The sequence below is a fragment of the Phoenix dactylifera genome, chromosome 8, assembly GCF_009389715.1.
Source record: "Phoenix dactylifera cultivar Barhee BC4 chromosome 8, palm_55x_up_171113_PBpolish2nd_filt_p, whole genome shotgun sequence".
NCBI lineage: Eukaryota > Viridiplantae > Streptophyta > Magnoliopsida > Arecales > Arecaceae > Phoenix > Phoenix dactylifera.
The window spans coordinates 29,142,594-29,157,607 of NC_052399.1; the positions used below are offsets into that span (position 1 = coordinate 29,142,594).

The 15,014-nt window shown below is 39.6% G+C and overlaps 1 protein-coding gene across 2 annotated transcripts; it reads left to right on the forward strand.

Moving 5' to 3' along the window:
• The first annotated feature begins 265 nt into the window (after positions 1-265).
• On the forward strand, positions 266-9,645 carry LOC103709332 (exocyst complex component EXO70A1). Of its 2 annotated transcripts, XM_039129463.1 has the most exons (3): positions 266-2,661; positions 7,849-7,907; positions 9,514-9,645. In XM_039129463.1, exon 1 carries the CDS (start codon positions 531-533, stop codon positions 2,433-2,435), a length of 1,905 nt encoding a protein of 634 aa, XP_038985391.1. In that variant the 5' UTR covers positions 266-530; the 3' UTR covers positions 2,436-2,661; positions 7,849-7,907; positions 9,514-9,645. The 2 variants fall into 2 exon arrangements, with proteins under 2 accessions (XP_038985391.1, XP_038985392.1); XM_039129464.1 differs by lacking the exon at positions 7,849-7,907.
• Positions 9,646-15,014: the final 5,369 nt, after the last annotated feature.

Genomic DNA, 15,014 nt, shown 5'->3' on the forward strand with positions numbered 1-15,014 from the left:
TTTGTGCAAAAAAATAATATTTTTCCCCATATTATATGCACTGAATTAGAATTTTAGTTTTAAAGTAACGTAAGAGAATTTCAAACAGCACCGTTATTTTTCACCGACAGTCAGAAGTCATCCTAACCGGTGTCCGAAATCGCCCGCCATAAAGTGGCCTGAATCTGATATCCACGGCGGAGATTCTCCAAACCAATGACCACTTCTTTATCAATCTCGCACCGGGATCAAATCCGAGAGAATCTCTATTTTATTGTCTGAACCGGTGTCGTCATACCAACCGTCCGATCAGTAGTCCTCAAGTGAAGCTGGAACGCCTTCGTCGGAATATCGTCGCCATTTGAGTCAACGGTCAAACCTCACCTTCGGCTGTCTCCTCCCCACCTCGCTCTCCCGCCCCCTCTTCTCTCCTGGCCCAAAGAGAGAGAGATTGAGACGAGAGTCCACGGTTGCCTGTCAATACTATTTTGGCTTCCAACCTCTCTCTATTTATCTTCGATCACTGCCGTTGAGGACATCCTATCACTTCGATGATGGACGACTACGGAGGCGTGATCGCGTCGCCGGCGGCGGAGGGGGAGCTGGAGGCGGCGGAGCGGGAGATCATGCGGTGGGACTCGGTGTCCCAGGCTGCCGAAGACCGGATGCTCTTCGACGGCGGGCACCGCTCCGACGCCGAGCGGTTCCTCCGCGCCGTCGACGAGATCCGCCGCTCCATCAAGGGCCCCATCGTCGTTGGCAGCCCCCGCCGGTCGTCGTCCTCCTCCTCCGGGTCCACGTCGGCGAACGCGATCCAGATCGCGATGGCCAAGCTGGAGGATGAGTTCAGTAATATACTGGTTTCTAGAGTCAACGAGTTCGAGATCGAGTCGCTCGTCGATCTGAGCTCGCTGTCGATGTCGATGGAGGAGGATTCGGCCGGCGGCGATATCTCCGATGCAGAGGGCGGCGAGGACTGGAGTCTCCGGCCGTCGGGATCGGAGGGGAGCAGCCTGGGGCACAGCAGGAAGAGCAGCAGCTACCAGTCGACGAGAAGCGTCCGGGAGATCGAGCTGGTGCCGGAGGACGCGATCGCGGATCTCCGGAGCATTGCGGAGCGGATGATCGCCTCCGGCTATGGCCGGGAGTGCGTCCAGGTGTACGGCTCCGCCCGGAAGGCGGTGGTGGACTTGTGCTTCCGGCAGCTCGGCGTCGAGAAGCTTAGCATCGGCGACGTCCAGCGCCTCGAGTGGGACGCCCTCGAGGCCAAGATCCGCCGCTGGATCCGGGCCGCCCGGGCCTGCATCCGGATCGTCTTCGCCAGCGAGCGCCGCCTCTGCGAGCGCGTCTTCGACGGCCTCGGCGGCGTCCCCGGTGGCGACGACGCCCCCTTCAACGAGACTGTCAAGGGCGCGGCCATCCAGCTCTTCGGCTTCGCCGAGGCCATCAGCATCGGCCGCCGGTCCCCGGAGAAGCTCTTCAAGATCCTCGACCTCCACGACGCCATCTCCGACCTCCTGCCGGACGTAGCCGCCCTGTTCCGCTCCCGGTCTTCCGGGTCCATCTACACCCAGGCCGCCGGCATCCTTTCCCGCCTTGCCGAGGCCGTCCGGGGTATCCTCTCCGAGTTCGAGAACGCCGTCCTCCGGGATCCCTCCAAGATCCCGGTCCCTGGCGGCACCATCCACCCGCTGACTCGCTATGTGATGAACTACATCAGCCTCATCTCTGATTACAAGCAGACTCTGGTCGAGCTCATCGTCACGTGCCCGTCGGCGAGCTCGCGGTTCGCCGGTGAGGATCCGGGTGCTGGTGGCCCGGAGATCGACTTCCCGGAGCCGGAGAACCCGTCACCACTGGCCGCCCACTTGATCTGGATCATCGTTATACTCCAGCACAATCTTGAAAACAAGGCCAATCTCTACAAGGACAATGCCCTCTCCCATCTCTTCTTGATGAACAACGTGCACTATATTGTCCATAAGGTGAAGGGCTCGCCGGAGCTCCGGCAGCTGATCGGAGATGACTACTTGAGGAAGCTGACAGCGAAGTTCCGGCAGTCAGCAACTAGATACCAGAGGGCGACATGGGTGAGGATCCTCTACTGTTTGAGGGATGAGGGAATTCATGTGAGCGGGAGCTTCTCTTCCGGGGTTTCCAAATCGACGCTGAGGGAGAGGTTCAGGGCTTTCAATGCGGCCTTTGATGAGGTCCACCGGACTCAGGCAGCATGGTTGGTGCCGGACACTCAGCTGAGAGAGGAGCTGAGGATTTCGATATCGGAGAAGCTGTTGCCGGCCTACCGGTCCTTCCTTGGCCGGTTCCGGCATCATATAGAGAGTGGTAGGCACCCTGAGATGTATATCAAGTATTCGGTTGAGGATCTAGAGGCGGCCTTATCTGATTTCTTTGAAGGGTGCACACCTTCTCCACTCAACAGGAGAAGATCACATTGAAGAAGCTGATGCTCTAAAGAGGTGTAGACTGATGGGTGTGTAAGCAGATATTCTTTAAATTTTTAGAGGGAAGTTAGCAGGCGATTGTTGTTAGTCAAGCGGAGCTTCGGATTTTCCAAGATCTTGTTGTAGCTGATGCAGAGATCTGCACTCCCCCATAATGTTTCTGAAGATCTTGTTGGAGCTGTTGAATACTCAAGGGCTGGTGCCTGTATAGTTTCCTTCTGTAAGCAAATTTGTTTCGATTCGTTACATGATCTAGTCTCTTTGTTTAGCATGTTCATATAAGTCCAGTCTGTTTATGTTAGCCTTCATTTGGATAATGATATAGCATTTTGCTACCTAAGTTTTATGTTTTTTTTTCAATGATATGCCTGGTTAATGAGCAGTATAAATTATTCCTGTATATTCATACTTCATACTCTTTTGTACCCTTCAGCAGTTGTTTTGGCTGTTTTGTGTTGAGGCTGAATGAAACTTTCCTGGATGGGCAGAATTATGTGATTCCATATTTTTTTCCAGAGTAGAATAAAAATTGTGAAATGGGGAAAAATTAGTAGTCAATGGTGTGCAGCAAACAAGCCTGTTTATATGCTTTATAATATTTTTTTTGTACCCTCTGTGAGTTCATCATGTTGGTTCATTGCATCATGAATCTTTGTCGACATATTAAAATGAAGAATGCCATTTCATGATGGTTATGTAATCAGAATTGTTGCAGCTAATCTTTCGTGTGGGTTCTGCAAGTCATTGTCATGCTTAAGCATAGCAGCTGAGAATGCCAAATTTTTTGAAGCATCAACTATAGATATTGACAAATGTAGCAGTCCTATGATACATCAAGCTTTTTACATCCTCGAGGCAAGGTTGTAGTTTGCTAGCTTTATGGACAGATTCTACAAGACATTATGTTACCAATATATTACTATAATTATGGGACCATGATGTAGGACCAATCGAGGATGGCCTGAATATGCATTGAAGGTCCAATGAACAATTATCTAGCTTGCTTTTCACTTGTCACTTACCAGAAAGAGGGCAGAAGAGAAAACTTTTGATTGTTATGGTTACACTAAAAATAAATCAACTTGCCTTGCAAATTAGAGAATCTGTAGGGGTACTAGAAATTCTAATATGAAGGTTTAATGGAAATTGGGAAGCTTTTTGCATTGGATTGCATGCACATGAAGGTTTAATGGTGATCTATAGAGAAAGAGAGAGAGAGAGAGGGGAAGAAACTAACCTTTTAAATCAAACAAGGCATGCTGATTGTTTATCCAGTCCCACAAGGCCATTTGTACTTCATGCCTTCTATAGGTAAACTAGGACTTTTCAAATTGGAAAAATAAACTTCTTCATCCTACTTGTTTAGATACTATTACAATCCCTAAAATTTGGGATCTAACCTTTATCCAAGATATGCCAAATAGAGACTTATGGGGCCCAACTAAAACTTTGAAAAGAAAAGCTTTGGGTGCCTGTTACCATGGATGATGCTGTAGCAGTACTTAGCATGAATACTGCTGGATGGTGCACCCCTTGTTTCAACAAAAGAAACACTTCCTAAAACATTCTTAATTGACTAGAATGTCCAAATGGCATCCAATCATAACCCTATGGCATGTATATGGACCATAGTTATGGTGCAGACTGGCTGGTCCGAACAGAAAACCAGCAAACCGAACCCCAAAATGGTCCAGTTTTCATGCAAGACCAGAAATGCGGTTGAAGTGCATGAAACCTGCTAGCCTGACCAGCTTTCTGAGAAAACTGGTGAATCAGGCAGGTGGAAAGCGGGTGAACTGGTCAGCAATCGAAAGTGACTGAATCAAGAATTGAACCCTTAACCACTTGACCATAGGCTTGTTCAAGATGCTCTCAACCACCAAGAAAACAATTTGTTATTGATAGTTTATCAAGCTACACTAACTGTATTTGTTATTCAAAAAATGTCATTTGCTCACTATTTAAATCATCAATTCTTTCTAATAAAAACAAAATAAACAATTCCTTTTCTCCATACTTCATTTTATGCATTTGAGTACTTTCACAACTTTACTACTTAAATATAAAAATATCAATAAATTTTGTATATTTTCTATATTAGATGCAACCTTACTTTTTTTTTTAGAATTAAATAAATCATGATTTTATATCTATGCTCCAACTAAAGAGTGGTGTAGAATGTATATAATGTGTCTTTTAATGGTATTTAATGTAAAAAAGTTATAAATAATTTTCATCAAAAAGGGAAAAATATAAATAGTTGTGTATTTTATGTTATATCTAATTTTTAAAATATTTTTAATTATAGCTTGGTCTGACCGATTGATCTGGTGGTTGGATCAATGACCCACAGGCCCTTGGCCATGTCAATCACCAGTCCAGTTTTCATTATCTATGATATGGACCCAAAGAATGCTCTTGTATCATTTGTTTCCATTGTGTTGATATGCATCATCTTGATGTGCCCCAAACTCTTGATCCACTAACGAGTCTCGAAGATCTGATGATGGTGCCGCATGTACAACTTTTACACCATCATATCAATGCTTGGTTGTTGTGGAGCCATCAGATTGATGGCCAACAAACTGTTAACCATCCATTTGATGGTATTCTTCGATGAATCTAGCAAATCAATGAGAAATGTATCTTCATATTGCTTGATCTCAATTATAAACTTTATCATGATCACCTGATCTTGCCATGGATGCTCCACATGTTCGTCTTATTTTTTTGCAATTGAATGGATCATCAACTGTAGGGTTTCCAATCGACAGATTTTCAATTGCAGGCTCTTGATGTGAAGATTTGCTGCTTTTAGGATATTGAGCGGACAAATCTTAAATCACAGGATTTTTGTCAGATGAATATTTATTTGCAACACTTTTGAAATGTGATTCTTCAGATAATTGGGTCTGTGGTTGTGCCAAATGAATTTTTTAGGAAGCCCATTAACAATTGAAAGTTGGGGCCAGGAAACTATATTAATGCATTGCCTAATGCCTTGGTCTATTGGGATTGCTTAGAGCACAGCATTTATTGATGCTAGATCATTTTCTTCTATAGATGTCTTATCATCATGCATCTGCCTAAACACCTCATATTTGAGGTGCTGATGGAGAGCTTCAGTCCTGAAACTTAACTCTTTATTTGATAACATGATGATGGAGAAAAGAAAGGCGGAGAGAATAGATAGAAGATCAGGGAATAGAGGGGAAGAATGGAGCAGCATCTTTTAGCTTTACTGTCAAATTGATATAGGACCGAGGAGAACCTTCATATTGTGTGGAAGGTCCAATAAACATATATCCTACTTGCTGTTCAGTTGTCAGAAATAGGGCAGAAGAGGGAAGTTTTGATTTTTAAAGAGATATCAAATAAGCCTGCCCTACAAATTAGTGAGCTTATATAGGTACTAGAAATTCTAATATGAAGGTTTAATGGTAACCATAATGATTCTGATGTTGGCTTGCAAGAAAACTTAGATGATTCAAAAGTTTATGGCAGAAATATAATGCAAGATCAAGAAAAGTTAATGCAGTAAATCAGCAAGCACGAAGAAGATAGTAATATTAAGAGAATAGAAGAAGTGGGGGGAGAGAGAGAGAGGGGGGTGGGGGGCTGAACCTGGCCTTAAGAAATCCTTTTTCTCTTTGAAAACAAACCACGTATCAGTTCTTCATCTATTCTCCTAGAAGTAAATTATGACCCTTCAAAAGTAAACTTCTCACCCACTTATTTGACTCCAGTTAGAGTTCCTAAAAATTAGGGTCTAATCTTTATCTAAGGTATGCCAACAGGATGCTTGTTGGACACACCTAAAAGTCATAAGAGAAAAGTTGTGGACACTGGTCACGGTTTATGGTATTGCAGCAGTACTGTAGCGTGAAAAGTGTCAAACACCAAATCCCTTTTTAAATAAAAGAAACACTTGTTCAAATCTCTGTCAATTGATTATACATTAAATGGATTCAAAATAATGGACTTCTGTTGATATCATGACCTCCTAATCATAGCCCTATTGCATGGATAGACTCAAAAAAAAATGCTACAGCATTAAGCTGTCCGAACATATAACATACACAACCAGAATCTACATTTGCTAATGCCAACACATTCATATAGATATAGAACCTGATATTTTTATGGGATGTTTCACAGTAAACAATCTTAAAAATACAAACAAGCCATGCTTATGCACAAGAAACAGAATATGACGAAACTGACTCAGCAACTCTGGTAATGTGGAAATTCTGGAATTTGATTGAGGCATTTGGCTCCTTCTTAATGCCAAGTTTCTGGCGGTTGACTTCAGGCAGTTTTTGAAGATTAGACAAACTTTTATCTGATGAAGCAAGTATATTGGCTCAAACTCAACGGTGCTTTCATCTCGAGATGTGACTGATGAAAATCAGTTATCTTATGGAAATTAAGAGTTGCGGGATACAAGAGTCAGTTTTCATAGATTTTGAGCTAGTACGCTTCTAGGGGCATATCTTGATTTACATGGTCATTTTCTCAATAAGTATTCAATGCGAAATTGGCCATGCCTTTTTAAGAAATATAGATATTTTAGGATTCAGTCTTATAGCTTCTTATAGTGGCAACCACATGAACATATGTTATAGTTTTTCTATGAGAACTTCGGGCAATTTTGTACCTAACCTTTTAACTTCATGAAACCATAAGATAGACTCCTTTTCTTCATGCTTCTATTGGCTTTACTTATGAAATTGAACCCTTGAACTTTGGTCGAGTCCCTGAATAGAGCTTGAGTTGACAAGTATTTCTCTTCAATTATATCATAAAGTGTAAGGTTCTGTTCCATATAGACTAAATCTTTGGCTCTTCATGTAATAAAGCACTCTTTAACACTCACTAGAAGTTGTGGTCAATTGTCAGTCTGATGGTGAGAAATATTTTGCAATGAATGAGAGGCTCTAGTACTTAATGATTTTTTTTTTGGAAGGAATGCACCTGCAGATCTGCTGGAATTAGATTATCAATTACTCAATGATCAATATTTCTATTGAGTGGGAGAATGGAATGGAAGCTAGTTACACACAATCTTCATGCTAACTGCCTATTGCATGTGGAGGTTTTTTTGAATATTCATCATTTCTTTCTTCATTTTCATTGATGTGAGTTCACTTTCATTGTTAAGGGATATCGAATATGATGGCCAAGCATATACTGAAGGTAAGCATCCATGTATGAATGGTTCTGTTTCTGCCAAAAGTATGGAGCACAATTACATTGGGCTTTTCAAGAATCATAAGGAATGGGGTGGGAAAGATCCAGATGATTTTCTTAGTTTCCTACTTATAACAGTGCTATGAAATAAATTTAAATCCAGAAATTACGAGATTTTGCTGAAATTACTGCATAATGAAACTTTTTCATGTTCTAGGGTGAATCCTCAAGCTCCAAAAATGTTGAGAAGCAGAAAGTATAGAAGGAGATAGAGAGGTAAGCACCAGAAAATTCATTATCCTCTTCAATAATTTGAAATGGCCTTCTCCCACGTACATAGTCCATTACAACTTAAATTACAAAAGCCTAAACTTATTCTCAACCAGTAATTTAAACAAATAATTCCTAGTCCTTGGAAACTTATGACCAAAAGAAATTAATAAAAATTATGTGAATTTCATAATCCTGTCTTAACACTTTCAAGGCACGATAACTTGGTATCATTTTTGCCGCTAACACATCCAAAGGATATGTTTCACTAAGGGACCCTGAATTTTGAAATGATTCTAAGTTCTTGGATATCTAGTTATGACCCTGAAAAAGAAAGGCTATAAGTAAATCCAGCAAACAAGTTAAACAAAGTAAAATAAAAAATCAAAATTTAATCTAACCATATCTAAAACTTACAGTTTATCAATGAATATAGAGGGAAGGACTTAAGAAAAGGAATTAATACATTAATTGCCGAAATCTTCTGCCTAGGGCAACACATCCACTTGGAAATCTTCCCAAAATCTCGAACTTGTACTCACTTCTTAAATGCTTCCTTGCTAAAATGTCTCTAGATTATTTGCAGCCCCACCTGCTCTTCCACCCATTCTTGTTTCTGGCAACCAAGAATTATTCACTTTTCTTTACCCTTGTTTTGAATCTAACAGTGCCAAAGAGATAGAGGATATAGATCAGTTTGTTGTATGGATACTTCATGCAAAATCAACAACAAAGTTTTGTTAGAAAGACTTAAACTTCTCGATTTGATCATCTCCAATGTTCAAGTCATGCTTGTTGGAGGCCATCATGATATAGATAGTTTTCCCGAGGCAGAAGAATGTATGCATTCCAAATGAAGGAAAAAAAATGGTTTTGATTAGGAAAATTGATTTTAAAAGAGTAAATCTGGTTCTTAAGTTGGCTTTACTCTTGATGTTTGGGAAATGGGGGATTAGTTATTATCAGGATTCCACAAAGCTAGATGCTTGTGCCATTGGATTTCTCTCTTCTTTTTTCCTGCTTTTCTTGCAGGCATGTGGCAAAACTGTATGCATGGCTGCCAAACCTAATCCTCGCCACATTTCATGTCTGTAGCTCACGGCCCCATTTCCCCTTTTATCTGGTAGATTAAGCGACCCTTATTTGATTCCTTTACTTGCAAAAACATCCATCTTTACCTTCTATAATTTGCTATGACATAAAGGCTGCATATTTTCAATTCTTCAAGTTGGTATCCAGTCTGAAGGTGTATTAAGTGCTTGATAGGTAGTAAACTTTGAATGATTACTTAACATAACACCCCATGGAAAGTTCGTCTATGATACTACGTCCTTCGCTTTTTATTTCAATTTCATTCTAGAATTTTGGCATAACCTCATTCAGCAAGCTAATCAACCTATCAACTTGATACCTTTCTCCCTTATATAATTTTATGGATGTGTATTGCAAATGGTTTACTTGATACTTAAATTAGATGCAAAAGGTTGTTAAACCGATTGAGGTAATATGGTGATTATGTACTTTATTGTTTTTTGAAACTAGATTGTATTTTTTCAGTTGAATTTTAATAGACTTTTCTAGTTTTATTCAAAGTAGAAATCATTTGTTGCAGGTTGGCTTGAGGAAGTCCAAGGTCATTAGAATTGAGCATTAAGGTGAAGGAGGTCCAATAGATCCACACTTTCAATTTCTTTTCTTTTTATGTTTCTTTCTTGTGAGAACCCTATTCCCTCTTTTTTTAATTATTATTTTATTTTATTTTTTTTATATTTTGGGTGGTTTTTTCTCTTTTTCTTTTCTTTTCTTTTTTTTTTTTTGGGGGGGGGGGGGGGGTGTGCTTTGCATGTTGTGTTCCTCTACATGGAAATGATTCCATGATCGACATTTAATAGCCGGAATCTTCTGTCTAGGATAATTCACTTACTTTCAAGTATTGTTGGAATCTCGAACTTGCACCTGCCCCTGAAGCCTGTCTTATTAATAAGTGTTTCCAGAATATCCACTTCCCTATGCCTTCACATTTTTCTGGTTTTGGCAATGAAGATCAAAGATTACTGCTCCTTCAGCCTTGGTATTACCGGCTTGTATATACGTTGGTGATGATTGCACGTATCTTTTCTTATTTTCTTTTCGTGTTCAAGCTATCTCTGAACTCATTGAAATTTATAAAAATAGTATACTGCCCAACACCAACCACATCATTCTAGCCATCCTCTTTTTAGTTTCTTTAGTTATAAGTAAATTTTAGATCAGTAATAAAATTTCATCAAGCCAAATTATGGGCTTTTACTATCAATTGAAATTCAACTTGCTTCTAAATACTTGTATATGGCCTTTGCTAAAGATCAAGTCTTATTGCACTTTCTTATTATAGAGTTCTTTGCATTTTCAGCTGGATTATGATTTGGTTCATATGAGTACTCTATCATCTCTTTGTAGTTGATTTCCATAGCTAAAGTTTTCACTTACAGTCATCCTAGGAAACTTGGTTGTGGTTTCCTGATCATTTTGTATCATGTTTAATAAAGTGGAAAAATCAAAAAAGAAAAAAAAATCTGGCTAGGCTTTAGCCCAAAGGTTGCTCCAAAAGTTTTGGAGGACACTATGGGTTTTAAACCCCGGGATGTGTATCCCAAATGTTTGACTCTAGTAATTCTGATTGATAGTTCTCCTGCCATTATTCTCAAAAAAAAAAGGTGAAAAGAATGTGGATCTCATGCATATATGTATGAGTAAATTGGAATGGTGATGTATTAATGAGTTTAAGCAATTGGAATTATGATGTTATTTTGTATCTGATCAGGCTAACCCCCGTCGTTGGATCTCATGCATATATGTATATATATCAATGATGAAGAATCAGGCAATGGAAAATTTGGTGTACGGATGAAACTGGCAGAAAATGCAGATTCCATCCTTAAAAGTTTTGACTAAAAGCGGATATACTATATGTTTTTATGCGTGCATGTATGTATGAGTTTGGTGCTAGATAATCATGGGAGAATGCAGCAGCGTATGTTGGTTGGTAGAATATTAAGGTTTTCTTGAGACTTCATTCACTAATATTAACATGACAAAATTTAGTTTTAAGATAACAGATACTCCACAAATTAATTTTCAGAAGAGTGCAATGTATGATTAATCTTTCTAGTTGTTCTCAGGTTTTTCTGGGCCAAAATGCATCTAACAAAGAGATGGGGCATTGTAGTTGGTAAAAATCTTCTACTTGATCCTTCTTTAAGGAGCATCTGGGTTGAGGAAAGGAAAAGCCATGAATCATATGTTTCTGCTTTATGTTCTTGACAGTTTGTTGATATGCAGAATATTATTTGGCAGTAAAGTTTGCTTTTTGGTGCCTATTGAAACTGGTATTAGCTCTTAGTTGGTTTTTAATTGAATCTCTCACAATATTTTTGATTTCAGGGTTATATGTTTTATATGTAGATTATGAGGATCATCAAAATCTTAATCCTTTTCTTTGGTTTTATCTTGAGATAAAAATTCTCATGTATTCCCATTGGTTGCACGCTACATTGACATTGTTGGTAATCACATTCTTTTGGTTTGTCCTTTTGCCTTAAAATTATGATCCTCTTCTCAGATGATTGAGGATTTCTTGAATCTTTGCCTTTTGTCAGCTTGTATTATGGAGGCATGATTACTTGCTAACCTTCCACCTATGCGACATGTTGTTTGGTTGCCAGTTTTCTTGTAATTTGGGCCGATTGGAAGGAGAGAATTTCATGATTTTTTAGTTGTAAATGAATCTCGTACTTGATCATGTTTTTAGAGCTAAAATGATGGATCAGTTAACAGGATTTGACACAGGATGACTTCATCGAGTTAGGTTTATTTATAGTGAAGGAATTGGAAAGGAAAATAACCCAAGTATATTTTGATGCTTATGGTAGATGATAGAAAAGTTTCTTCTTGACATGGATGGAACTGCTGGTACAAGTTTTGAATGCTCCCATGGTAATCAGGGTTCACCAAGGTGGAGGGGGGTACTCTTAGCATTTCATTAAGCGTTATGACATTCTTTTTCTTTTCCAGTTTATGATTGGAATGAAGGTGATATAAGGTCAGTTCTGCATGAGTTTAGTGCAATCTCATCTCATAATTAAGATTTTGATAACCCCGTCTCATCTAGGACATCTTGATATTAAGAAGCAAAGGCAAGGACTGGGTCAAAGAAATCCAAACCATTGATGATTGTTGTGATGGAATCCTTTAAAAGAAGAAAGACAGGTGTCTATGTTTCCAAGGGGCACCTATTGAGGAAAAAGACATTGAGGAGGAGAGACACGTGGGTTGTTGGGTTTCCCAGTGCCCTAGGGCGCAGCGGAAGATACGAGATTATAAAATTTTCTTATAAAACCCATTATATGAAATCGTAATAAGCCAAGATCACCTTAATAGTATAACCAAATAACGTAGAAAATATAATCTTGGTATAGAAGAATACCTATCACGCTATATCCAATATGTCTGAAGATGTCCTAAGGTGCCCAAATGTTCACCCTCCGATGTTGATCCACACAGGAATGAGTTCAAGACTCTAGCTCCACCAAAACTTGATTCTAATTGTTCAATCCTTCCAAAGGATTTAATTGGCTGATTTTCCTTCACTTCCTTCTTCCTTTCTACCTCTAAAACATTCACTAGCCTTTTTGTCCTAAAGAAGACCCTCTTGTCTTGGGTTAGGACAAAAGAGAAAGGCTTGTAAGAAAGAAGGGATAAGGGAGAGAGAAGGAGAGGCTTTTTCTTAGATGATCTTTAGAACCCCAAGGCACCTCCTTATTTATAAGAGATGGAGGGATGCATCATAAAGGGATGCATCCCATCCACACACCTCATCATGATGAGGCATGTGCCAAGAGAGGCATCCCATTATGATGGGGTGCTAAGGAGAAGGGTGTATCAACTTCTTTCTCATGTCTCCCTCTTAAATCCTGATTATACAAGGGCCCAAATGTAGTGAACCAAAGCCAATGGTCCAGATCTAAGCGCCATCTAATGGTCCAGATCAAGGCATCATCGTCCAGGGTGCCATCCAATGGTCCAAAAGCAAGATGCCATCACCGATGGTCCAGATTCAGGCGCTGAGCAACGGTCCAGATCTTTCATCCAGAGAGCCATCTAGTGGTCCAGATCCTTCATTCAAAAATCCATCCAATGGTCCATATGAAGGCGCCAACCAGTGGACCAGATCCTTCATCCAGGAAGCCATCCAATGGTCCAGATGAAGGCGCCAACCAGTGGACCAGATCCTTCATCCAGGAAGTGATCCAATGGTCCAGAAGTGAAGGCCCTATCAAACCCAATCCAATTGGGTTTAACCAACTTAAAGAAAACATTAAACCTAATCAAATTAGGTCTAATTAAAGCCAAATGGGTTCCAACTCTTGGCTAACCCATATTAGGTCATGATCTAATCATATTAGATCAACCTAATCTAAGAATCAGATTCGAATTTAATTTGAATCAGGAGCTAGGGTTTGCAATACGTGCTAGCATGTTCATCTTGCAAACATGATCTAATCCAATTAGACCCTTGATCAATTCCCTTGTGTGTGACCCATTGGGTTCCTTATCTTAGCCAGCAGTAGGTGCAGGTGCAAGTTGACCTAACCTGATTAGAATACCTCTAATCCAATTTAGGTTCAATTTAGTGCTAAACCTGACTTAGCAATCAGAACCTTTCTGATGCTTTGATCTAATCAAACTCTTTGATCCGATCAACCCACAAGACATGATTGACGTCTATCAACGTATCATGTCTACCCGAAAGATGAGGAATGTATTGGACAAATCCAAACATACCCTTCAGTGGCAAGTTACCGTGCAATTCAATCCCTCAGTCATACTACATCCTGAATAAGTGCATGAGTATGGATCAATATCAAACTCAATCACTTATTCATGTCTCTCTCAATCTTTTATATGATAATTCAAACAATGAAACATTAGAAACTCTTTCTAATATTCATTTTGCTTTGATCAAAGGCTTCTTGAATCATCATAAGATTAGAGTAAGTAGGATGTTACCTTCTCTTACTAGAAGTGACTGATTCCTTGTTGACCTACTCACAACCTTCATACAAAATCCACCATATCCAGAATACCCCGTACACAACGCAATGTCGTGAATGAGGGTAAACCAAAACATAGCTTCAAGTGCACAAGGTACCATGGTGATCTCAGGTCTAAGGATCACTTGCACAACTCCCACTATGAGAACCATCTTTTGATAATTAAGTAAGAATCCATAAGATGTTCTCATGGCTGGTCATTTCAGTGAACTCATTCCTCTAATGAGCACCCACATCTTTGTATTAGTGTCTCACACAAGTGATTGTGAGATCAATCACCCTCTACATCGAGCATACATAAGATGTGCCAGTCTTTCCGGTAATATTGATCCCCGACTCAATATACCAATTTGACTGGGAATATTCTAAATTAGGATTTTAGGATTTTAGATCTCACTGGTATGATCTCATCATAACCCTAAAACCAATGTCCTAATTTATGGGGTTCATCATCCAATAATAAAATAGATAAGCAGCAAATGATGAAGCACAATGCCTTTATTGATATATATCAAGTGTCAAAGTATATGATTTGGAGGATTACAAAGAGAAACCTATCAAATGATTGGCTTATAGGGCATCTACTCTTTCATGGGTGTCCTAAAGTTTTTCTACAAATATATATATATATATATATATATATATATATATATATATATATATATATATATATATATATATATGTGTGTGTGTGTGTGTGTATATATATATCTCGAAGTAGAGCGAGGATTTAGTCCAATTAATAACACTAATGAATCTATCTATTACCAAAATGGACAGATCGGATTAAGCCAATGATGGATTTCGCGCCACGGAATGAATCGAGGAACTGAGGACGTACAGAGCCCATTAACTAATTCAAGCATATGCCAAAATTTACTACACCATATGACTAAGACAATAGGATCTAAAAGAACCATATGATAACATATTAAGTACGAGCTCCTTAAATATCCATTCAAATGACAAAATAAAATTAGTCCATAAATAATGAAAGCCTGCCTCTACTAGAAATTCCAAT

What these genes read in the sequence shown, in the direction of transcription:
- LOC103709332 (XM_039129463.1), top strand. Translation starts at nt 531, where the DNA reads ATGATGGACGACTACGGAGGCGTGATCGCGTCGCCGGCGGCGGAGGGG.